Raw genomic sequence first — 25,273 nt, forward strand, 5'->3', positions numbered from 1 at the left:
GGTTTCAATTATGGTTAACATATGTATAGTTATACGTTTATCGTTACTTTCACATTCTGTAAATTTGGTTCTTTTAATAAGATGATGACATATTTATAATTGCGATATGTAAATATAAACAAAAACTAAACACAAATAATTTGAACCCTAGAGCTTGAAATAAAATATCGTTTGACATTAATGTAAATCAGGGTCCCGTAGCATACAACAAAAATTTTGGTGTATCTATTGTGTATCCATGTCTAAAGGTCAAAAGACATGTAAACTGTATTGCATTTTTTATATATGATATCAGAATATATACACAATTGAAGAAAGTAGTTGGGTTATGTTGAAAATGCTTACAAAAGGGCATCCCGGATTAAGCGTGCTAATACCCGAGACGATAACCGGCTAATCACCTCAGGGAGAACCCTGGCAGATATGCCTGGGAACACCGGAAGCAATTCCTGGATAACCCGAGAAACATTTACGCCCTATTTGATGTTCAACAAAATGAAAAGCAATTACTCAGACATGAAGAACGAATATTACTCTCCCAAAGAGGTTTCTTTGTAAATGGTTTCGATTTGTTAAGGAATAATGTCAAAATCAACCCTCAACGTTTACTCAAATAGTCACTTTAAACCCTTTTTTAGCACTTTAGCTCTCGATATTTCAATTTTTGGTTAAAATGCCTCCTGTTGTATAAAATTGTTAATTGACTAACAGTCAACTTATGTTGTTAATGTGACATTACTACATGTGCTTAATTACGGACATGCTATATATCGTGTCATCACCTTGGGTGACATGGCACATGCCATCTTATGTGGGATGTGACAAGTCGGCAATTTAATACATATGAAAATGTCATATCAACAACATGCGTTTGACCATTATTGATTCCATCCAGCAAGATGCATTTTGACTAAAAATTGTAATGTTATGAGTTAAAGTGCTAAAAAAGAGAATAAAAAGGTCAAAATGATCATTTAGACAAACATTGAGGGTTAAATTTGACTGTCATTTGTTAAAATCTGCAAAGTTTGGAGTACCTGACTTGACGTCGTTTGCATAGAACTTCCCGCTGTCAAGAATTCGAGAATCTTTTGGACGTTATTTAATATAATTCTGTCTTCCTCCGTAACTGAAGGCAAAAGTCCAGCCGGCTTGAAGGGTCCGACTGTTGGAACCAAGCTAAATACTGGGGCAGCATTTCCCACTCCCAACACTGACAGTATTTGTACCAACTGTTCCCTGGTAAGTGCATCAATACCCTTCACAATCTGTTTAGTAAACCCGGAAACATTAGTTCGATATTCGAGCAGCCTCACACCGAAATGTCGTAACGAATCGGTAAGGATGCTGAAGGTAAATCTAAACATACATACACCAAAAGAGAGAGAAGAATATAAAGGACACTAAATGAGCAACTTTCTCGGAAAAATATTACCTCATCCAGAAGAAATTCTCGGAAAAAATTCCCCCTCTCGGACAGCAAAAATGCTAAGGCCGCTCGGGTTTGAAGAGGCTGGTTTGATCGAGATGCACTTGGTAAAAATCTAGGGAATGTAATATCTGCTTGGTTCTGTAGAAGACCTAGTTCAGCCATATCTCCATTCATATTTTCCCCACCTCCACTTTTTGCTGCAGTTATGAAATTCTCAAAGGCTTGCATGACATCAATGAATCTTTCGGCATCAAAAACACCTGATTTCCCATATATCGTGTAACGCAAAGCATTCCTCAGCCGCGGGGATTCATCGGTAAGCAATCTCTGATCATATAAAATAATACAACGCCACGATAAACGTTATAATCAGGAAAAGATGGACCGAAATGGTACAAATGTTTGCATTGTTTCATATTGATCCTATCTAAATATCCATTGGTGATTGGCTAGCCACATGCATTCTTTTACAACCTTCAAGCCATAATTTTTTTTTCAACACATGCTTCATCCATCATCAGTCGACTTTACTTTGTCTTTTTCTGATCTTCAAGCTCAATGCTATAGAATTATGTTAATTTTATGCTGTTAGGATAAATCATTTAAGACAAGTTGCTAAGTGCTCTCTAACTAATTTTTTTTATACATTTGTATTGACCACAAACATCAGAACCGAAAAACAAAACCTCGAGTGTTAATTTTTTGCATTAACATAGAGTGAATTCAAATGTCTTCTCCATTCTTCAGATTTTACATTTTCAAATTCAAACAAACAATAAATGGTCAAAACTTCAAAACTTCAACCAAATGAACTTAACCTTTAAGGTGTTTGTTGTAATGGTGTATATCACCATAGGAGGATATTCCGTGTCTTCTTATGTATTGAGTATTATTATTAATAAACTATGAGGTATGCTTTTCTCCCTTCCAATGTTCGTTAACATACTTCTTAGTGTGTGGACGAATACGAAGGGAGTTTTTAATGAGACCTCCAACTTCTATAAAAAAAATGAACTTAACCTTTTGAGGGGATATTGTTATCTAGCATGAAACTCGATAATTGTCCTTTAGTAACTTTGATTTAATAAAACTAATGAATCGATCAATGAACTATTTAGTCATCAGAAATTCAAAATAATAATGTGAGGAGTGCATATTTCATAACATAATTACACTTATAAATCAATTTATTTTCAAAAGAAAAATAGCAAAAACAGAATACTCATACCTGTGCAATGTAGGGATAGGCCTCATCCACAATAGCAAATTCAGGATTGCCCACTAAAGCTATTCCTTCCAACACCCCTATTGCCCTAATAATAAGAGCAAAATAAGGAGGTATCCTAAATGGATAATCAAATGTTATTTGTGCCAAATCAGCTGCCAGGTCCTGAAAGTTAATGTTTTTTGCGCCCCCACCCTCAAGTGCTTGGTCAAAAACCTTTGCCAGAACAGGCAAGATTGGTTCCAAATTAACCCCATCAGGAATAAAATCGAGTTTAATAAAATCTTTAACAATTTCTTTGTAGTCACGGTGAATAAGATGAGCAATTGCTTCAATCATTCCATACTTCTGATCATCTGTTAATTTTGTCACAAGACCTGTTAAAACAGAAGTGAACTTTAAAATCTATAGAATAAAGACTTGATGAATAAGGTATTCTCACAGTAACAATTTAGCATTTATATGCATGATCAACATAAGATAAATAGTTTGTAAAGAGAAATACTAAATAACTATTGAAAGACAACCATATATCAATCTCTCAACAAAGAAGCAACTCAACCTATGCAATGCAATTAAACAAGTTGACAAAAAAATCTTCTCCAGTCTAAGCTTAAGAATAAGTTCTTACCAAAGTCAAGTATGGCTAGCTTTCCATCAGGAGTCCGGATCAAATTCCCAGGATGTGGGTCAGCATGGAAAACCCCGGTATCAAGCAACTGAAATCAATATGGACAAGCCAAACGGATTAGACAATAAGTTTAGGAGTTTGTCTGATGTAGAACACTAAAATACCTAAAACAAAGAAATGTTCGGTGACACATCTAGTGAATTTTACACCACTTTTTTTGTAGTAGTTATAAGTACAGAACAGTTGATAAGTGCAGAAAGGAAGATGAAGACATACTTTGAATGATGGTTATTGATGCTAATGCACAAACAGTGCACATAATAATATTTATGAAACAAAGACAAATAGCCTTGCCATAAAAATGTGTATGAGGGATTCCTACTCTTATCCTCAATATAACTAGGTAAACAAAGTGAATTTTAGAACTACAATTTGACTGCAGCAAGTTACCAATTGCACAGGATACGATTAAATATCCAAGGAATTGGCTAGTGTTTTAGAAATTAAAGCAGGAATGAATAACTCTCCTAAATGTCACTACTGCCATTCTGATAAATTGAAACTCTCACGACCATCTCTGACATCACTACCCTTCTTATCATCAATAAGTTGATGGATCAATATTTAACAGGCGAAGGCAACTAATCCCATTTTAACATTAATTATCCAAAAAAAAAAGGTGACAAAAAGTAACAGAAAGATGCACCCAAGAAAGATTGACATGAAAGTCAAGTTTCTTCCTTGACCATATGTCCATCAGACATAAACTAGGATGACAATTACCTGCTTTAGGTAGCATATGACTCCAACATTGACCAGTTCACCAACATCATTTTCTGTACTTTGTGATAGCTTCTCTCCTTCAATCCATTCTGTAGTAAGAACCTTTCTTGAAGTGTATTTGGCATAGGTCCTTGGAATAACAACCTGAAAACAAAATTTGAGAATCTATTGATTCACTACATATTCTTAGGAAACTAGCTAAAAAGAACAGCTTGAAATAACTTCTTTTAACCAGAAAAGCATAACCAGATGAGTTTCTCCAAATTCGGGAGCTACTTCAGTAGACATCATAAAGTAATACCTGCAAAGAATACCATACTAACCTGTGGAAGGTCTTTTCGCATCATTTCAGAAAAGAGTTGTCCATTTTCACCCTCATTAACATAGTCTAGCTCCTCAAAAAATCGTGCAGCCCATTCATCAACCAACCCAACAACATCTATAGAAATCTGGAATGAATAAGGGAAAGCAAGTGAGAAAATTACAGGAAATTATCAACAGTACAGCTACAGAATATAGAAGCATCTTTATAAGGAAAATGTTTTGCAAAAAGCTAAGCTTTAACATATATATTATATACCTGAGGAAACTTTCTGAGCGCCAGACCCAAGTTTCTTATGATGAACAAATCAACGGTCACCGTCTCAAGAACAAAAGGCCTCTGCACTTTGACAGCCACAAGATCTCCATTCTCTTTCAAGCGTCCTTTATACACTTGTCCCAGAGATGCTGCCAAAGGTATTCCACAACAGTTCAAAATATTTATAGTTAAAATAGCAGGTAAAAACTAATAAAATTATCTACATAATGTAATATAAATAAATATGCATATATGTTTGTGTTTGTGTGTGTGCAACATATTCAAGCTGAGATTACCAGCAGCTATTGGCGAAGAGGAAAGTTCAGAGTAGATTTCTTGCCATGGCTGACCAAGTTCCTCTTCAATAAGAGCCATTGCTATGTCATCTGGAAATGAAGGAACCTTCACTTGAGGAAAGAAAAGTCAGTTATAAACATATACTTACAATACCACCCTTAAAGAAGTATAAAAAATATACTAATGCTAACTAATAATATCCACATTACAGAATGTTTTCCGCATTTCAGGAGGAAAAAAAACTTTCAGATTAAAATCCCTATCATGTGGTAATTAAGAGTTATTTTCCCCAAAAAGCTGATGTCTGCGAATGGTTTATGCATAAAAGGATGAAAAGTTGCAGAGACCAATCAAGAGGGCTGTCTCCATCCAATCCAATTTCCCCAAAACCTATTGATTTGCAAATTGATATCGTATTAAAACCAACAAATAAAATGCATGCCGCGTTTTAAGTCTATAGAAAAGGATTGACGATTTGGGCGCAAGAAGTCATGCCATCCACTGGAGACATTTCTGAGGTTGAATACTATAGAGGATTTCATCCCAATTATAAGACAAAAACATCTACAGGCATCAGAACTAATTGGCAGTCATGTTCTCATGTTATTTATCTCCAATAATAATGGTTCTAAATGTAAGGATTAAATTTCTTCACTCCTGATAAATTACTTCTTTTGGAAACCTTTTGGGGTAAAAAACTGATTCAATAAAATAATTTTGAAGGGAAAGAATGAAGAAATGCCAATGTGATAATTCTACCTTATCACAGAGCTTTTGCAGCTCAGTCATTGCGACAGGAGAAAGTATATCTGGTCGAATGCTCAATGCTTGTCCAAGCTTTATATATGCAGGGCCCAAAGAGGTAACTATTTCCCTTAATTCAATAGCTCTAGCCACTTCATTCTGTTAATAAAACAGAAACAAATTTGAACAAGAAAAAACATGAGTGGGTTTAGTCACTAACACATGCAAAAAGCAAATGAAGCCCAAAAAATTTAATGAAAGAACATGGAGGGAGTGAGAATCAATTGTAAAAATTATGGCAATTAGTACATTCAGAAATTAGAAGCTAACACAAAAAGTAGATGATAAAGCATCACATATTCACCTCTTTGACCTTCTTGTTTATCACATCCATAGTCAAACGTGAGAGAAAACCCCCAGCAACAGATAGTAACTGTATGACACGAGTTGCAACAGCACGAGGCCGTTTTCCCCAGTATGCAGAGATGCTAGCCGGATCATATACCAATGGTAAGAACTCACTGCTTTCATCAACCTATGTAACGAGAAAATTATTAATACATGACCAGCCAAAAATATTGCACAATAAATAAATGGCACAGAGGCTAGAAACAGCAATCCGAACAAATGTTTTCCGCCAAAACATCACTATACCTGCCCTAAGTTCATTAAACTCTTCTAAAGCTTTCAAAATATTCCACTTTTCAGAAATGAAATAATCAACGGATTTTTACCTCAACCAACCGAAGCTGAATATTGTTGTCAGCAAACTGTGAATCCCGTAAATTTTGCCCACGAAGTCCTCTCATTAGTATAGCCAACTCTTCATTTTCTTCCATTTGTGCTCTCACTCTTTTTATTTCCTGCGAAACTTCTCCCATCCTCTGGTAGTTCAATTATCATCAAAGCATTAACTAGAAAAATACTAAAACTTTTACCAAAAAAAATCATCGAAAAATCAAAAGCTCTATACTTATTAATAGTTAATTTATAATATCTGTATGCGTAATTCAGTAAAACTCAAATGAGCCAACCAACCAAACTAATTTGATTTAATCATTAAGTAACCAAAATCTTGATGGGTTAATTAGCAAAGTCATCCAATATATATATAAAACATTAAACGAGTAATTTTATTGGATTTATTAAGTTTTATATGTTGAATTTTTAAACTTACTATTATCATACTTTTTATATAGTGTTTATCTTATAAATATTTATTAGATTGTTATACTTTATTTAAAAAAAATGAATATTTATATGCTGTGTTTAGCTGATAAATTACCCCGTTAATGGATTTTTTAGATGACGCGGACTTGGAGGAGCCGTTGATGTTGTTGTTTGGAGGAGGAGGAGGAGACTGAGACGGCGTGTTACGAGTGGGCTTAGGTTCGGTTGCTACGGCGCGAACATGTCTGGTTCGCGTACGAATAGACACACTGTTAGAGCGCGGGGAAGAGAAGCGGACCGGATCGATACCGCAGTAGACGAGCCCCGGCGGCGCTGTTACGTCCATGGCTGAATCGACAACGGGAACTCCTTACCAGATAGACAAAAAAACGAACTTTAGAGAGAGATAGTTTTGATTTTCTGAATCTGAAGAATTTTGAGTAGAAAAGGAGAAAAAAAAAGTGCATTTCAACGCTTGTTCTTTTTTTGTTTTTGTTTTTAGTGAAAGGAGGGCCTGGCCGTCGGAGGAACACGTGGCAAACTATGGAGCACGGAAAGGTCATTATTTAATATTTTAATGTTTTTATTACGTTTAAAATTAATAACCGTTGGTTTCCCGCGAATGAGTGTGAAGTGTGACGAGGTGTGAAATTCGTGTTTTTATTTATTTTATTTTTATTTAGATATTGTTAATATATCTAAATATTTTTTTACAAAGTTCGTTTATGAATTTAACCCATTTTTTTCAATTATATTTAAAAGTTTTTTTATTTTAAGTTAATATTCAAATTTTAGTTACGCTTGTTAATTTAATATTTTTATTAATATTATTAATTTCTTTATGATGTGAAAATACAAGGTTATATCAAATGAAAAAGATAATATCATCATATATGATTTAAAAATGATGTAAAATATAAAAATAATGGATTAAATTAAAGTTTAATTACCAACTTGAACGTAAATGGATTTCAGATGTCAAATATATTTAAATATTTCTACGAAATTTTTATATAATAATTCATTTAAATTAACTGATTAATGAATACGATACCAATAAATATACTAAAAGTTGATTGAAGACTTTAATTAAAAAACTAACTGCAAAGCACGGTGACAGACATGTGATATAACGATTGATGATAAGGTAAGTTGTTTAGTATTATATTTACCTTACGACCACATATAAAAGCAGAGACTTTTGGCTTTGCTCCCCACAATTTTGAAATTTCAAGACCAAGCAAAACCAATTTAATAACAACCTTAGCTTCCTATAATTTTATCTCATGGAAGATTTTTTTTTAATAAATTAAGAAATCGAACATCACGGATACAAACCGTCAACCATCATATCAAAATGCACGAAATGATGCATAGGATCCAACGTTGACAAACTTGTTCATCCTGAAAACCTGTACTATCAACTTATACAAACGTTAAATCCCTCGTAAATGACTCGAAACACCTAAATTGCCACGTGCTCAAGGCAACCGAGTCATCATTGACTTGATTACACGAGTCTTACTCGACTCAAGGCAGCCTCCCCCAAGGAAGGTCCAAACCTTGTATTTACTATATATTCATGGGCATTTGTGTATTTGGTGACAATCACTATTATGATGGTTTACATCAAACAATGGTGATTTGCTTTGGGTTGCACACAGTATACATGATTGTGATATATGATCCAAATAATTAATAAAATTGATATAAAACTGTATATTAGATTTAATAATGTTATGTAAAGATGTATCTAATAAAAATGAAGAATCGAAGCAACACAGTAGGAAAACTAGGAAATGCAAAGACATTCAACTATTTCTCCGTTACAACATCAGAGAAGAAATGATTAATGGATATATATCTATCGTAGGAAGTTCAAACTATGATCTATACAATCAACCAAGATACAAAGTCTCCATCTATTGTACTACATGGCAAGCAAAGGGAGAAATGCGCACCTTAGAACAATGATGTAAAGCAAACCAATCAATCAAGACAAACTGTCAGCAATGCAGAAAAGTGTTTGAACAAAGGAAATCCGAGGCAGATTAACAATTGAAGCCATGGCAGACTGACAGCACGATGATGAGAATCAAGGCGATGAGGATACCCAAAACAATCAATTTTATCTTCATATTCTGAAGCCACATCTTTCTTCTCATCTTTGTTCCCTGCTGCCTAAAATCTTGTGCCTGTAATTCAATTTTAAGTTTAACACGCCATACTTTTGGCATTTAATATTTATCAGAGTTAAATGCATTATATGATGTATCAAAACAAGAGGCATAAAAAAACCATTGTCGACGATGTTTATAATAGAAAAGTTGGACAGAGAATTATAATAATTTCTAGAATTGAAAAGGAAATAACTTCATCAAAGCACAAAGGAGCCATTGTTTTGGTTACCCGTAAAATGAGGTCTGAATAGGAATAACCTGTGAGCGAAGGTTCTCAGTTTTATCCACCAGCAACTCAATCTTCTCACCACGATCAAGGACCTGGTCAAAGAAAAGTGTTATTGATGAAAGAAAACAACATGCTACAAGCAATACACCTTAAGTTTCATTCTGCTTTTTATGCCATGGTTTTGAAAGTTGTAAGCATCTTGACGTGTTTTAACCCTCAAACTACACCTAGAACAGTGATATAATTAGCAGCAACCTATTACCTTCTCAATGTTTTCCATCATAACACCCTTGACTTCAGAAACTTGAGCTTTCACTTTAGAAAGTTTGCTGATCTCTTCAGGATGGTCCACACAGTACTGCATATGCTCCTTCAGTTTGGACCTATTATGTACAAAGAGCTAAGCATATACCCAAGAAGTCAAAAAGTAAATCCATAAGAAGAAACATAGAGAGCTAGATACCCAAATTCTCTATTCAGGCTTTTGGTCGTAGCAGTTGCAGCCTTCCCTCCTCCATATCTCTTATTGAAGTCTTCCTTAACTCTTTCCAGAAATGCAATCGGAACTTGCCTGCCAACAGATTCAACAGCAACTACACAGTAGGCTGCAGCACCAAAAGTATTTCATAAACAATAGTACGTGAAACGTGAATTCAAGAAATTATGAGTTACAAAAAATAAAAATTTGCACTTGATTCATTTCCTACCCAAGCCAAGTTCAACAAAAATCATACCACAAGTCAGTATGTAGACCTATGATTAAAACAAGTTTAGGAAGGGAATCACTCCCTTTCTCTCCATGAAAGCAATCCATTATGCAAATATCCTATAGCTTCCAAACCAATATGATCACTCCAGCACCCAAATAGCAGCTAAAAGACAGCAGCCAGCTGCAACGTATAAATGAGAGTAGAATGGATATGCCCCATTAACGGGTATGACTAGAAGCTGATATTCTTTGATTTGAAGTACGATCATGATAGTGCACACTAAGTTAAAATGTGAAACTAGGAGTTCTGTTTTTCATTTTTCCTTGTTTGTTACTGATTATCTCTACACAAGATCCCTTTGCTTACCAGCATCGTTCTTACTTTCCATTTATTAAGCATCCATTTCGTACTACCAACATGGAAACCAGATGCAAAGTATATTCATGCACACATATATTAACAGACGAGGGCAAAAAAACAATATGAAATGCAGCTAGCTAGGAGGCAGGCATAGAAGCAACAATAAAAATAAAGCCTCCACCAGGCCCAAATCTTGCAAATTGTAAATTATGTGAAGCTTTAAATGATGTTTATAATAACCAGATAATATTTTAGGATCATCTAATTTATGCATCCACACTGTATATTACATCCATTTGCCTATCCCAAAAATAGAAATGGAAGACGCCACCCTATAAGGAAGAAATTTACATGATTACATCTGTCATTAAATCAACTATTATGATTCTTAATAATGTTTTACGCATACAAACAAACATCAATGTCTGATTTAACAATAATATAAGAAAACAATGATGTTTGTTTGGATATATAAAACATTATCACGAATCATGGTTTTAATTAATCTATCTTTGCATTTTTTCATTGATTCACCCCAAGAAAGATAAACAAACACAAGTATGTGCACATATAAAATGAGTTAAAAATGGAAATCAAAGTAAAAAGGTCGTAAAAATGAAATCCAACGCATCATTTACATACAACCACAATGTTCAAATTAAATTACTTCCCCTCCGCTTTGACCAAATGTGATAGAAAACTAAGATACGAAAACAACAAACTCATACAAAAACAGCTAGCAAATCAACACAAAACCCAGATCCAACACATTACACATGCCAATAATAATTAACGTTTAAAGAAAAGTCAAATAACAAAACGGATCCCATACCGGTTTACACATTCAAATCATTAATCAAATAACCCGACTACTAAAAAAAGTCAACCAGCTTATAAGGAAAAGATCGAGATCGCAAATCGTAACCAAACAAAATATAACTTCTTACTGAAACCATTCTCAACGAGGTAATTGAAGGTATGGCCATCTCAGGTATAGGTGAACTTGTTGTCGGAAGCAGGGAGTTTCTGGAGACATTGAGCGGCGATACTGGTGAAATTACCGGCGAACTCGGTGTACTCCGCGAGGATCACAGTTCCACGTGCCACGAAGCTGTAGATCAAAGACTGTTGCCCCATCTCTCGAAAACCCTAACCCCTTCACAAGCAAAAGATTCAATCAACAAAAGTCGAGAGAGACAAATAACGAGGGGGCGATGGATCGGAGAAGATATAGGAAAATGAAGCAAAATGAATTATATAGATACACACACGGAAATTGTTAGTACGTATTACTATTAAAGTAACTAGAAGGAGAAAGGGAAGTGAAAATACCTTGAAAATGGTGGGAGAATTTTGGATTCGGTCGTGTAAGGTGAACAGCCAGTCACGCGGTTTTTATTATTTTGCTTTATTTTCAAAATTGGATTAATAATCGGAATATATATTCTAGTAGGGGTGTAAACGAGCCGAATCCAACTCGAGTATTGCTGAATTCGACTCGAAAATTCTTAAATGGAACTCAATTCGATTCGAAAACTCACGAGCTTAAAATTTTGAAGCTCGACTCGAAATCCTGAACTGAAGCTCATGAGCAGTTCGAAAATGCTCGAAATGAAAAAAAAATCTTAAACTTAACTCAATTGAAACCTCAAACTCAAACTTGAACCTGACATTAAATACATGAAAATTTTACTTTATTTAAAAAAAACAATACATAAATATTAATATTATTGATAATTTATTTTTAAAAAAAAATAATATCTTAATATATTATATTTTCAAGTTGCTCACGAGTTTTTTGAGTCGAATATCAAGTAGCTCGTTTTGGCTCGTTAAGAACTCGAATCAAGCTCGATCTCGAGTCCATTCGATCCGAGTATTTATCGAACCTTTATCGAGTCAATCTTGAATAGCTCACGATCTGTTTCGTCTCATTTACATCCCTATATTCGAGTTAACTTTCTAAAAGCATCCATTTTTATTTTAAAATAATGTTGTTTTCTCTAAAAATTTGTAAAACATTTATAATTATATATTTAGACCCCAAAAGTTTTTTAAAAAAATTGGCCTGTAAATTATATATATATATATATAATTTAAAAGAAAAGAAAATGACACCATTTTTAAAAAGATTTTGACCCTTTTTAAAAAGAAATTGACTCTACATATTAAAAAACATTTAACAATAAAAAAATTTAAAATTCAGTTATCTCCTTTAAAAAATATTCTTATAATTTCTAAATTTGACACCTAAAATAAATTTTCTAGTTCCACCCCTGATTATGTATATATTGTTAATAATTAAAAAAATTAAACAATATTATCTTATAATCTATTGTATTAAAAATATTATATATAATATTTAACTAAAATTTGTGCGTAGTTTTAATATTTGTATTTATTAAAAATGTTTATTTGGTATGAAGTTCTATATAAACAATAATTTAATTTTTAATATAGATTTAAATACTCCATAATCGTTATAAATTCTCATGTTGAATTCATGATTATCAATAATCAATATGATGTAATAGTAACATTGTTAATCAAATTAGAGAATATTTGTATAACTTTAATTTCTATTTTCAATATTAATTTTACATTTTTATAAATTATTTCATTAATTTTGCATGTAATTTAATTTTTTGTATTTTTTATAAATTATTTTTTTATCAATTTATTAACTTTTTCATACTCTCATCAATATTTTATTTTTAGAATATATTTAAAAAATGTATATTCTATAATTTTAGATGATATTTGATTTATTTAATAACATTGCAATGTGAATGAATATGAAGAAATATATATAAATCTTATATGATGAAAGAAAATCATTAGTTTAAATTAATTTGTAACATAATTTTATAAATATTTATAATTAAATTTGAACTGAAACTCAAATAATTTAATTCGAACAGAATTCAAATAAAATTTAAATAATTAAATATAACTTGTCAACGCAACTAATTCAAGATTTTTCGGCTTGAATCAAATTAATTGGTTCAAATATTCACCCCTCAATAGTATTCCTTGAATGTATTTTATGATTAGGGGTGAACAATCAGTTAAATTGATTGATTTAATATTTAAAAAATAATAATTTAATTAATTTTTTTAGTATATCACTTTGGAAAGGCCCAAAAGTAAATCCGATTCTCAAAAGGGCCATTAAGCATGTGAGTTGTATTAAAATCCAACCCCTTATTCAATGCCTTAAGTTAGGGAAGTGTAAAAATATCCGACCCGATTGACCTGATCCGTCGACCCGAATCTAAAAAATTGGGTAATTTTTTAAAAAAATTATCTGGCCGGGTTGGGTACCCGATCAGACATTTCTCGAGTAGGGTCCGGATCACAAAATTGAATTTGTTTTCGGGTACCCGGTTAAGGATTATATATAATAATAATAATAATAATAATAATAATAATAATACTATATTATTATATATTTAATTATTAATAATATTATATATTAAACTTATGATTTATTTATATCTAATAAAAGAATTGCTTGTAGGAAAGGAGAATGACAAATGAAGAAGTGTAGCCATGATCATGATTCGAGTATCAAGATATCTACTCATATATTTAGCTATGAATTTTTATGTTTTATTTATATTATAGATTATTAGATTTTATATTTCGAATTTTTAAATTTAATGTTTGGATGTTGGACAATGTAATTTGAAGTTTTGAACATTTAAATTTATGTGTTTTTAATTAATAATTTGAAGGGAAAAAATTGGGTATCCGGGTACCCGTAAAATTCAGATACCCGATTACTGGATACACGCAACATCCGATCAAAATACAGACTAAAAAATCAATTACCCAAAAATTCAGGTACCCGGATTACACACCCCTACGTTTAGTTATGCTTGTATACGACAACTAATTAAAGACGGTTATTGAGTTCCTTTGCAAATGGCCTCCACTTGTTTTGTGATCTTCCGGTCAACTATAAGAAAAGTTCGAAAGGATGAATATAACTGAAGAATTTAAAATTCACTATCCAATAGCATTCCCATCAAACATTGTAGTGGATATATAATATATAATATGCTTAAGGGTTATTTTTCTTTTAAATAAATTTAAATTAATATTTATTTTTATTTTTATTTTTATTCTATTTTTTAGTTACCTCAATTTTATCTTCAAAATAATTTAGTTTTATTAATTTTATCTTTTAATTAGTGTTGATATCGTAACCCTGATACCACGGTTCACGTATTAATTGAGTTATAAATACTTCCATTGAAAAAATCATTGATTAATTATTGTTTATCCAAGTTTACTACTATTTTTTAAACACGTCTATAGTGTAATTAATTTTGTATTAGAATGACAATAAAACTCAAATTTATCTTTTATTTCTACACCTAAATGTGATATTTTGTATAATATTTTATATGTATTCAATACTGAGAAGATATTATTTGTTTTATATTACATATTAACAAATATGGTTAAAATTATAAAAATATTTAAAAAAATATATAAAATATATATGGATTATCATATGAAATACCGTGTCGATATCATTAAAAATTAATATTTTTAATTAAAGACAATGATACAGATTTTTAAAGAAATTAAACTTAACAAAGCAGAACCAAACTCGGCTTTATCTTCTGTTTTGTTTTATATAATAAAATCATCTGAATTCTACGCTAAGATTGTGACAGCAAATGTTCCTTATTCCAATATGGTTTACTTTCCTGATTTACACGTTCATTTAATATATAAATAAAAAGAAATTACACGTTTCTCTTGCATGTCATGTCTATCCCTAATCGGATTCTTAGATTATTAACTAAAACTTGCATAAACTTGAGTTGTACACCATATCATGATGCATTCAGTTGATGAATATATGGATTTGGGTTAGGTAGGATTGAGTTTTTAGTTATATTCAAATTTAATTTAAGTATTTTTATTTTTTATAAAAGGGTACGTGAAGTTCTCGCACTTTTTCCAAAAATAAATAATAATGTGGCTCTAGTCAATTTTTTGTATCTAATTTGGCCCTCACACAAAAAAACAAATTCAATTTGGTCCTTTGAACAACGGTTTCCGTCGTTAACCGTTACGGTACTGACTTGACACTTCACGGTGTTGACGTGACGAACCACAATGGCTGATGACATGGAATATAATGTGGCGGATGTGCTAAATTATTTTTTTAGTCGAGTCCAATGGTCAATTTGAGTTTTTTTTTAAAGTTTAAGGGCATATTTGATTTTTTTTTTAATATTTTAAATTTTAAACTTAAACTATACAAAAATAAAAAAAATTAAATATAAAATCCTAAAAATAAAAGTTAAATGACTAAAAATTTAAAAATATAAATATTAATCATAATGATTAAAAATATTATTGTTCTTAGTGCACGATGGGTTGTATATTTTTCAAACTATTCAAGAAATATGATTCCTTTAAAAAAATTGGATAATTTAGATTATGAATGAATCTGCTAAAACTAAAGGTATAAAGGGTTGAAATAATTTGTATAAATAGGCTAGAAACAATTAAAAACATAAGGTTAATATCAATTTATTTCTTTGAGTCATTTAATTTAATTATCAATTGGATATTAATTTAGTTGATATTATTATTATAATTAAAAAAAATTATATATATTTGAATTTATTTTTTAACTTAAAAGTTTATATTTAAAAATAATTTAAGTATCATAATTTAAAAAATATATTTCCGAGCAAGTATGTTTTACGTATTTCCTTAATAATTTAATTTTTTTTAATTTTAAAATTTATTTATTTAAATTTTTTGAGTAATTTTTTTTATATTTAATTTTTTCTATATTTGATATTTTAAATATAAAATATAAAATTTTTTTTATGAAAAACCAAATAAGCCCTTGAACTTAAAAAACCCAATTTGACCCTTGAAATCAATAAAAAGTCAATTTATCCAATTTGCAATATCATCTACCACGTCACAAGGCACTGTAGACTGCCACGTCAGCACCATAAATGATACATGCATCATAAGACTCACATCAAAGGAAGATAGACTAGCACTTCCAATTGATCCACACGAATAAGCCTTGAAAAAGAAGAATAACATAACAACATACTTGCAACTGCTTTTGAATGGGATCATGATCTTATTTGATCAACATTTCTCTACAAATATGATCGATTGTCTCTTAGCTTTCAAACGGTTTTTGAATCGAATCAATCCGATATCGGAAACTCAATATATGCTCATTTTACTGAAGAAAACATATGTGGAAATTTATATACGATATTTTATAAATATTACGATTTTTTAATATTTTTTTATTAATTATTTGTAATATTATTTAATATATGATGATGCATTATTTTTTAGGGTTAGATTTATTATTTTATTATGAATTAAGATTGAGTTAAATTATTATTATTATTTTATTATTATTTTATTAAGAATTATGATAGAATCAAAACATTATTTATATTCATTAGTCATGTTACAACAATGACTACTCACCCTACATAAAATGAGGATTCATTCAACTTTGAAAAGACAAATTTCTTTGATTAATAATACAACGAGAGTTTTTTTTTTACAAGTGTTGATTGTCTTGTGCCTTAGAAGCTTCTTTCATTACGTTCTTTCAAGTTTTTGTGAGATAGATATTCACACTCTGGTTTGTCTTCTCATAGTGATTAGGAGGTATAGTTAGAGTTGATTATCGAGTTTGCCTAGTCGATTACGGCTATGAGGGTTTGTAAGATAACTATATATCCATCATCATCATCCCCTGCCGCATTCCTTATCAGTAACGGTTAACGATGGAAATTGTTGGTCAAAATGTCACACTGTGTTTATTTTCTAAGTTTGAGGGCCACATTGAATGTACAAAAAAGACGAGGGTCACATTGATTTTTTTTAAAAGTATAGGGGGCTCACATACATTTTGCATTTATTTTGTAATTTATCATTTGATTCGATTATGATTCAATAAGAATTTATTCAAATTTTCAAATTTATTTTAAAGGCGAGATTAGACTAAATATATTTAATATAAAATGACATGATCTGAAGTTCATCTGTACCTGGTAAGATCCGACCAAAATTTTACCCGTTAATGAATTGACCTAATCTAAATGAAATCTGACCTGAATTAACATGATATTGAACTGATTCACACACTAATTATTTTGACATAAATTAATATTGATTCAAACTGAAATTAACCTGATCAAAATCCGAACTGAATTTAATTTTAAATCAACCTAAAAATAATTAAAACCTTAGTTAACCCGGACTCAACCTGATTTGAGCCAAATTATTAAATTAACCTGATATAACTTGTATCTTATTTGACATGGATTAACATAATTCAACTTGAAACTTTAACAATTACATGATTCACTTCCATATGTAGATATACCTACTTCACTCTAGTAATAATAAAAAATATAAATAGTGAAGTTGGATTAGGGGTAGATGGAAGTTTAAAATTAAAAGGAAAAATTGAATAGTGAAGATGGAGTGTAATTCTAACGTATTTACTATAGATGAGAATTTAAAATTAAAAAAATAGTGAAAATGGAGTGTATTTCTATCATCTTAATTTTTAACTATAAAATAATTGCATGAACAGTAAAGATGTAAGGGTGTTTGGTAAATAATTTTTTGAAGAATTTTTAATTTACTTTTGCATAAATAGTTGTTTGATAGTCCAACTCTCTATTTTTATTATTTGGTAAACACATTTTGAAAGAATTAATTGTATAAAATAATCTTAAAATGAAAATTCTAGAAAATATAACGGTTTGAGAGAGTTGATTGCAAAATAAGATGTTAAGTGATATATTTGACATTATTATTTTCATAATTACATCTTTATCATAAAACCTTATTATTTCCATCTATATTTCTTAAATATTCCTATTTGTTTATAATTGTTTGGATATGTATTTCTTTCTTTAATATTTATATAATCTAAATTTATTTTCAATGAACTTATGTAAAATTAATTTTATGCAACGTCTAGTGATAAATTAGTGAAACTTTATTTTATTATTATATTTTTTAGTTGTATATTCTCAAATATATTTTAGTTAAGAAAATATAGCAAAATATAAAAGTAAAAGTTAAATGTAATGTTGATATTTTATATAATGTTAATAGTATATATCAACATCACAATGTTAATATTTGTAAATATTAAATTTTAAAAAAATATTTAAAATTTTTAAAAATATTTACTAATTTTCTTAATTTTCAATTTATTATCAAAAGTATTTTATCCGAATAATTTCACCCGAATAATTTCACCCAACATATATGTACTTAACAACTAAATGTATCATATCCTTATTTATCATTTTACCCATATCAACTATAAAGTATTAGCTAAATTTTACTAAATATTTCTATATAAATAATTAATCAAATCAAATTTTCAAATCAATTAATCAAATTAATTGATCAAATCAACTACTGAATTCAACTACAAACTATTAGCTCTAAGTTATTTGCCAACACTCCCAATGTATAATCTAACAACTTTCAATTTACTGTAGACAGCATAATAGATTAAAAATAAATTAAAATGTTTAATATTAATTAAATCAAATTCATGTGTTTACATAATAATTACAACTTAAAATTTTATATAAATACAGATAATTGGTTTACTTGTACTTGTAAAACTCCTCGTTGTCGTTCCCGAGATAGTCCAATCCCCACAGAGACAGTAACCGAAACACAACTCATGAGAGGAAGACAGCCATTAATTTAACGCTTTCAGACAAGATAGAATATCATGGAAGAGCTAAAGCCAAGGCCTGCAAGTTGCTCTCCTTTCACCCCATTAGGCTTCTTAGAAAGAGCGGCCACCGTGTACGGCGATTGTACATCCATCATTTACAACGATACTTCCTTCACGTGGTCACAAACCCACCGTCGATGCCTCCAGTTAGCCTCTTCCCTATCATCCAGCGGCGTTGGTATTGGCCACGCCGTATCCGTTTTGGCCCACAACATCCCCGCCATGTACGAGCTCCAATTCGCCGTCCCCATGTCCGGTGCTATTCTCAACAACATCAATACCCGTCTCGACGGCCGTACGATCTCCGTACTGCTCCGCCACTGTGAACCGAAGGTCCTCTTCGTCGATACCCTCTCTTGTTCTGTCGCTCTCGAAGCCATCTCTCTCTTCCCCCATAACCAAACGCCGCCGCAGCTCGTTTATATCAACGATCACGATGACGCTGCCGTCGATTATCGCTTCTGGTGCACGTACGAGAGCCTGGTGGAGAAAGGTGATCCGAATTTCAAATGGATCCGGCCTAAAAGCGAGTGGGATCCGATTGTTTTGAATTATACATCGGGTACTACTTCGTCTCCCAAAGGAGTTGTTCATAGTCACCGGGGAATTTTCACGATAACAATCGATTCTTTAATCGATTGGGAAGTTCCGAAGCAACCCGTTTACTTATGGACGCTCCCGATTTTTCATGCTAATGGGTGGAGCTACCCTTGGGGTATGGCGGCCGTCGGCGGCACCAATGTTTGTGTTCCGAAATTCGATACCTCGATCATCTATAATTTGATAAAAAAACATGGCGTCAATCACATGTGCGGAGCACCCGTTGTGCTCAACATGTTATCGAGTTCCCCTGAAATCAAGCCACTCGAGAATCCCGTGAAAATCTTAACTGCCGGAGCTCCACCGCCAGCGGCTGTGCTATCGAGGACCGAGTCACTTGGTTTCATTGTGAGTCACGGCTACGGATTAACCGAGACTGCAGGGCTGGTGGTGTCTTGTGCTTGGAAAAGGGAGTGGAACAAGTTGCCGGCGACGGAGCGAGCGAGGTTGAAATCGAGGCAAGGAGTGAGAACTCTGGCGTTGACGGAAGCGGACGTTGTGGATCCCAAATCGGGACTCAGTGTGAAACGCGACGGGTTAACTCTTGGAGAGATCGTTTTAAAAGGTGCTAGCGTTATGTTGGGTTACTTCAAAGACCCAGTCGCCACGAAAAAATGTATGAAAGAAAACGGGTGGTTTTACACCGGCGACGTCGGCGTTATGCATGCCGATGGGTACATGGAAATCAAAGATCGTTCAAAGGATGTTATAATCAGCGGCGGAGAGAATCTCAGCAGCGTCGAAGTCGAGTCTGTTCTTTATACTCATCCGGCGATCAACGAAGCGGCAGTTGTGGCTCGGCCCGATGAGTATTGGGGGGAGACACCTTGCGCGTTCGTGAGTTTGAAAGGTGAGTTGACCCGTAAACCGAGTGAGCAGGACATAGTTCAGTATTGCAGAGCTAAATTGCCTCATTACATGGTGCCCAAAACGGTGGTGTTTAAGGACGAATTGCCCAAGACTTCGACGGGGAAGATTCAGAAGTTTGTTCTTAGAGATATTGCCAAGGGGATGGGTCCTTCTTCATCTTCCTCTGGGATGAGTCGGCCTCGGACTCGGATGTGAACTGAGTTGACTCTGTGTTGGTCTCCATCATCATGGAAAAGATTAGAAGGATAATCATTTTCATGAAAAACCTGTCAAACATGAATTAATGACTCAGTTAGTGAGAACAATAATGTACTTAAAAGATGTATCGTAGCTTAATTAATATCCAAAAAAGAAGCTTAATAACATCTATAGTTATTATAAATTCTTTATTCTAGTTAGCTAAGATTATCCGAATACTAATTCAAGACAAATAGAAAATATTTTTAATTATAATAATTACTTTAATATTTAATAAAATATAAATTTGTATACAATTCATTTCAACATTTCATTTATAAAATATATTTTTAAATAAAATAAATTCGTTACATTATAAAATTGACATAAACATTCATAAAAGAGAAGATGTAACGATAAAGATCAAAATTAATATTAATTAAATATTTAATATAACTTTTCCAATAAATTGGACACACACAACATACGAGTCTAATTAAAAAATTAATTAAAAAGATATTATTATAAATTTCTTTAAATATAAAGAATAATTATAAATTATATCGGATTAGATCAAGTTTTTTTTATCAAAATTCGAATGAACCCAATAACATTGTAATTGAATTTTTTTAAATAAAAAACTGATCCAATTAAAACGAATCTGGTCAAAATTCCTTAATTCAAATAAAATAGCTAGTTGACCCTATTCCCATAGGTAAGGGGAGGTAGGGTAGTAGGTTGCCCCCAGGTTGAGAGCAGCTTCCGTAGAAGACCTCCGTTATGAATTGCCTTCAGTGAGACTCGATCCCACGACCACAAGATTAATAGCCTTGTGCTATACCAACTGAGCTAGACGGACAATTCTCTTAATTCAAATAAAATGATCATCATTAATTATACTTAGAAGATTGAATAAATAAGAAGTCAAACAAGATTCTACCATAAAAAAAATTAGTTGACCATTTTTCCCATATGTAATGGGATAAGTGGAGGTAGGATAGTAGGCTGCCCCCAATACCAGATTGAGAGCAGCTTCCATATGAGACCTCCGAATTATGAAATGCCCTCCGTGGGACTCGATCTCATGATCGCAAGGTTAAGAACCTTGTGCTCTACCAACTGAGCTGGACGGTCATTTCTAAAGATTCTAACATCAAAGATAAATCATAATAAAGAGAATCAAAGAGGTAAGTATGTCTCGAATTCGAGGCCTTATGCATTCAAAAAATCTTCATTGGGAGATTCGTCACTAAAATTAAGTATCTTACACGGATTAATCTGGAGGAAAAACACAACAATACAAAGAAAATATAAATATTCTTTTATTTAAAGTACGTATTTGTTAGAGTTTAAAAGACAGTCCTTAATTCTTAATTCTCACAACGCAACTCATCTTAGGACCCTTTATTTACAGGGATATACCCTACAAGCCTAAGTAGAAAAAAAGGGCAAAAACCATCCATTTAAATGAGTTGAATATAGATAGTATACACCAAATTGGTTTATTTAGACCTTCAAAGCAATCTTCTGAGCAGAAAGTGCTTCAGCTTCAAGTGTTGGTTCATACAATATTGTAGTTTCTGCTAGCAACCCTGTTACAACATACGGGTCCATGTTCGAAGCCGGACGCCGATCTTCCAAGTAACCTAGTCAATCAACAGGGAAAGAAAGAACAACACTTGTTATTACGTTTTCCTTTAACCTATATGATTCTAGTTCGAAGGAATTGTTACCTTTTCCATTCTTCTCAGTGTCACGTCCGACTCGGATCGAACAACCACGGTTAGCCACTCCCTGCAAGATGAAATTTAACAAAACTTGATATACAAGTAAAGAAAAAAGCATCTATGTTCATCAAGCATACCCAAGAAAAGGTGTCAATGCTGGCTGTTTCATGCTTCCCTGTCAATCTTCTCTCATTTCCTTCACCATAGGCACTGATATGCTCCTTATGGCGGAGCGACAAATTCAAGATTGCTTTCTTTATAACTTCAAAGCCTCCCTCTTCCCTCATGCTCTTAGTACTGTAATTGGTGTGGCATCCGGCACCATTCCAGTCACCCTAGCGAACATGAACGAGAACTGAGAAACCGGTTCTGATATGGACTAATAGTACAAATCGAGAGCATCCCGGATGTAGTATTACCTCTATAGGCTTAGGATCGAGAGAGAGAACAACACCGGCTTGTTCAGTGATTCTCTGTAGGAATAGTGGAAATCATTGGTGAGTTGTTCAGTGATTTGGACTCCGAGGTGAGTTTACTTAATGGTTCCTAATCGTATCTAGAATAAATACCTCGAGAATGTATCTGGAACACCAGATATGATCTCCAGCTTCAATGCCGACACTTGGACCAACTTGATACTCCCACTGCATCGTGATTTACAGAACCAGATGGTGATAACTAATTAACAAACAAGCACGAAAGCAACGGTGCAAAGGGCCTCGAAAACAGCGGACCTGGCCTGGCATAACCTCCCCATTGGTTCCACTGATGTTAATACCGGCATATAAGCAAGCCTTGTAATGAGCATCGGAGATGTCACGCCCGAATGACTTGTCGGCTCCAGCTCCACAGTAATAAGGACCCTGATTTGGCATCAAAGGACCATATCTATGTTCATGTAAGGGCATGCAAAACTATATTATATACACCATGAATATATTACCTGAGGACCAGGGTAGCCTCCAACAGGCCAACCCAAAGGCCATTTCACATTTTGTTGAAGTAAGGTGTACTCTTGCTCAATCCCAAACCTAAAAGGAACATTTTTTAAGAAACTTCTGAATCTTTGCTGCAAATTTAATTAGAAGAATGAGATGATCGACTCCGTACCATGGTACTTCATCTACCACCTTCTTGTTACTGAAAATCTCAGCAGCTTTGTGGCGCTTGTTCGTGGGAATGGGCTCTCCGGCCGGTGTGTATGCATCGCAAATCACCTTCGTAAAAGTACATGAAGAAGATATTATCCACACTATATAACTTACTTGCAGAACTCAATATCTTTTATAACACAATACTCACCAAAATGTTGTTACCTCCCCGGAAAGGGTCCTTAAAAATTGCTTGAGGGCTGGATGAAGTTCAGTCAAAAATGATATTTCGATGATAAAATAAAAATAAACAAAATTCTAGATTTGTTTTAGAGGTTTGTTACTATAGAATAACTTCACTATCATCACCGGGTGCTTGTCCGGTGCTAGATCCGTCATAGTTCCACTTGGGAAGTTCAGATGGATGTTCAACTTGCTTTGCAATTGTCTGCAAGAAACATAAGAAACCACAAAAAACTGAACACTATAAATTGAAAAATTACAAAAAATTTTAGTTATGGTAACTTGTTTCTTACCCTGGACTTGCTCCGCATGTCGATTCCACTGCCTCCTATCCTGTTTCAGTAATGAAAGAACAGTGATTCAGATACGATGACAAGCAAATTTGTCCCAAACCTGCTATATGCTAACTTGTATCGGTGGTCGAACAAACCGGTTGGGACAAAACATATGAATGTGATAAGAAAGACAATATACCAGATATATTCGGCAATGATCTTGTCGGTGCATGGAGAGACGTCCATATTTAGTAGCTGTTCTACCCTGTTGACAGTGATGTTATCGGACTGCAAGGCGAGCACTCTAAATTTACCTGTTGATTTGGTTGTTCCATGCATGTTCTGTTTCAGAAACAAAGAACTCCACATCTTTGTTGCAATGGGACTGCCAAAGGTGGAGCTCTTTGGTACTTTCATCTGCCATTGAGTTGAAGGTGCCAAAATCTGTGCCATTCTCCCCTTAACTGGGAAATCAAAACAAGCATAACAACAAACAGCTCCAAATCTTGAACACGCACTTCAATTGTAGTAATAGTAAGGATGTAAATGGCATGCACTATAAACATCAAATTTCGATAGCACTTACTTCACTAACGTCTAGCACATGGATTTCTAAATTATGAACCCCAATGAAACATTACTAAAGAATAAAGACTTGACAATGAGAATCACTGGGAACTAACCTAACAACTGCCTGAAAATGGTCTGACGGGGATCAATAAACTATGTCGTGCCGATGAGGGATTCGCCTGTGGATGTAGAGAATGAAAGACCAAGTAGGGTTGTTTTATGGTGCAAATAGGAAGAAAAAGAGATGTTGGCTTTCGGTAAGCAGATAGGGGTAGTGTTTATGAGTGGAGGAAAATGGTTAATGGTCTCTTTTAATGCCGCCAAGAGAAGCTTTTGCTTGGACTATATACTTGAAAATGAAAACTTTCAGATAAGGTATGTCTCTCTCTTCCTTTTCTATCAAGTCTAAGTCTCAACCTCAACCTCATAAAACTTCCATGGATACATGATAGACTCAATTATAGAATGTAGCTGGAGCACTATGCCATTTGAGACAGTAATCATTATGATTCCTGTGCACCAAGAATTCGTTATATAATCCAACTCTATTAGACTCGAATTTCTTAATGAAGCATCAAATTAGAAGTCTGT

At 32.9% G+C, this 25,273-nt stretch overlaps 3 protein-coding genes and 1 pseudogene across 4 annotated transcripts; 1 reads left to right on the top strand and 3 right to left on the bottom strand.

Annotated features, from left to right (window-relative positions):
- Positions 1-154: 154 nt before the first annotated feature.
- On the bottom strand, positions 155-7,288 carry LOC120194427 (uncharacterized protein sll0005-like). 2 transcript variants are annotated; one of them, XM_039196750.1, is made up of 14 exons: positions 7,026-7,287; positions 6,978-6,992; positions 6,427-6,576; positions 6,057-6,227; positions 5,708-5,851; positions 4,948-5,053; positions 4,652-4,800; positions 4,395-4,520; positions 4,072-4,215; positions 3,289-3,376; positions 2,661-3,034; positions 1,436-1,759; positions 1,038-1,268; positions 155-476 (listed from the first exon to the last, which is right to left on the bottom strand). In XM_039196750.1, exons 1-14 carry the CDS (start codon positions 7,206-7,208, stop codon positions 342-344), a joined length of 2,340 nt encoding a protein of 779 aa, XP_039052681.1. In that variant the 5' UTR covers positions 7,209-7,287; the 3' UTR covers positions 155-341. The 2 variants fall into 2 exon arrangements, with proteins under 2 accessions (XP_039052681.1, XP_039052674.1); XM_039196743.1 differs by having other exon boundaries at positions 6,978-7,288.
- A 1,625-nt stretch (positions 7,289-8,913) lies between these two features.
- Positions 8,914-11,708, bottom strand: LOC120194444 (annotated as a pseudogene).
- Positions 11,709-19,050: 7,342 nt separating this feature from the next.
- Positions 19,051-20,964, top strand: LOC120194453 (probable acyl-activating enzyme 6). Its single transcript, XM_039196766.1, has one exon. It carries the CDS (start codon positions 19,124-19,126, stop codon positions 20,792-20,794), a length of 1,671 nt encoding a protein of 556 aa, XP_039052697.1. The 5' UTR covers positions 19,051-19,123; the 3' UTR covers positions 20,795-20,964.
- Positions 20,965-22,214: 1,250 nt separating this feature from the next.
- Positions 22,215-24,883, bottom strand: LOC120194462 (glutamine synthetase leaf isozyme, chloroplastic-like). Its single transcript, XM_039196775.1, has 13 exons — positions 24,796-24,883; positions 24,312-24,576; positions 24,131-24,170; positions 23,939-24,042; positions 23,806-23,854; positions 23,614-23,720; positions 23,447-23,534; positions 23,238-23,366; positions 23,073-23,147; positions 22,923-22,976; positions 22,641-22,838; positions 22,510-22,570; positions 22,215-22,422 (listed from the first exon to the last, which is right to left on the bottom strand). The coding sequence occupies exons 2-13, from the start codon at positions 24,563-24,565 to the stop codon at positions 22,283-22,285; spliced, it is 1,299 nt and encodes a 432-aa protein (XP_039052706.1). The 5' UTR covers positions 24,566-24,576; positions 24,796-24,883; the 3' UTR covers positions 22,215-22,282.
- Between the last annotated feature and the right edge of the window lie 390 nt (positions 24,884-25,273).

This window comes from Hibiscus syriacus, unplaced genomic scaffold (assembly GCF_006381635.1).
Source record: "Hibiscus syriacus cultivar Baekdansim isolate YM2019G1 unplaced genomic scaffold, ASM638163v2 tig00004457_pilon, whole genome shotgun sequence".
In the NCBI taxonomy this organism is placed as follows: domain Eukaryota; kingdom Viridiplantae; phylum Streptophyta; class Magnoliopsida; order Malvales; family Malvaceae; genus Hibiscus; species Hibiscus syriacus.

What these genes read in the sequence shown, in the direction of transcription:
- LOC120194453 (XM_039196766.1), top strand. Translation starts at nt 19,124, where the DNA reads ATGGAAGAGCTAAAGCCAAGGCCTGCAAGTTGCTCTCCTTTCACCCCA.
- LOC120194462 (XM_039196775.1), bottom strand. Translation starts at nt 24,565, where the DNA reads ATGGCACAGATTTTGGCACCTTCAACTCAATGGCAGATGAAAGTACCA. An exon ending in GATAGTGAAGTTATTCTATA is followed by an intron (nt 23,855 to 23,938) that starts GTAACAAACCTC and finishes AACTTCATCCAG; the next exon opens with CCCTCAAGCAATTTTTAAGG. An exon ending in GCATTGACACCTTTTCTTGG is followed by an intron (nt 22,571 to 22,640) that starts GTATGCTTGATG and finishes TTCATCTTGCAG; the next exon opens with GGAGTGGCTAACCGTGGTTG.
- LOC120194427 (XM_039196743.1), bottom strand. Translation starts at nt 7,208, where the DNA reads ATGGACGTAACAGCGCCGCCGGGGCTCGTCTACTGCGGTATCGATCCG. An exon ending in TGCGAAAAGACCTTCCACAG is followed by an intron (nt 4,216 to 4,394) that starts GTTAGTATGGTA and finishes TTTTGTTTTCAG; the next exon opens with GTTGTTATTCCAAGGACCTA. An exon ending in GCTAGCCATACTTGACTTTG is followed by an intron (nt 3,035 to 3,288) that starts GTAAGAACTTAT and finishes CTGTTTTAACAG; the next exon opens with GTCTTGTGACAAAATTAACA.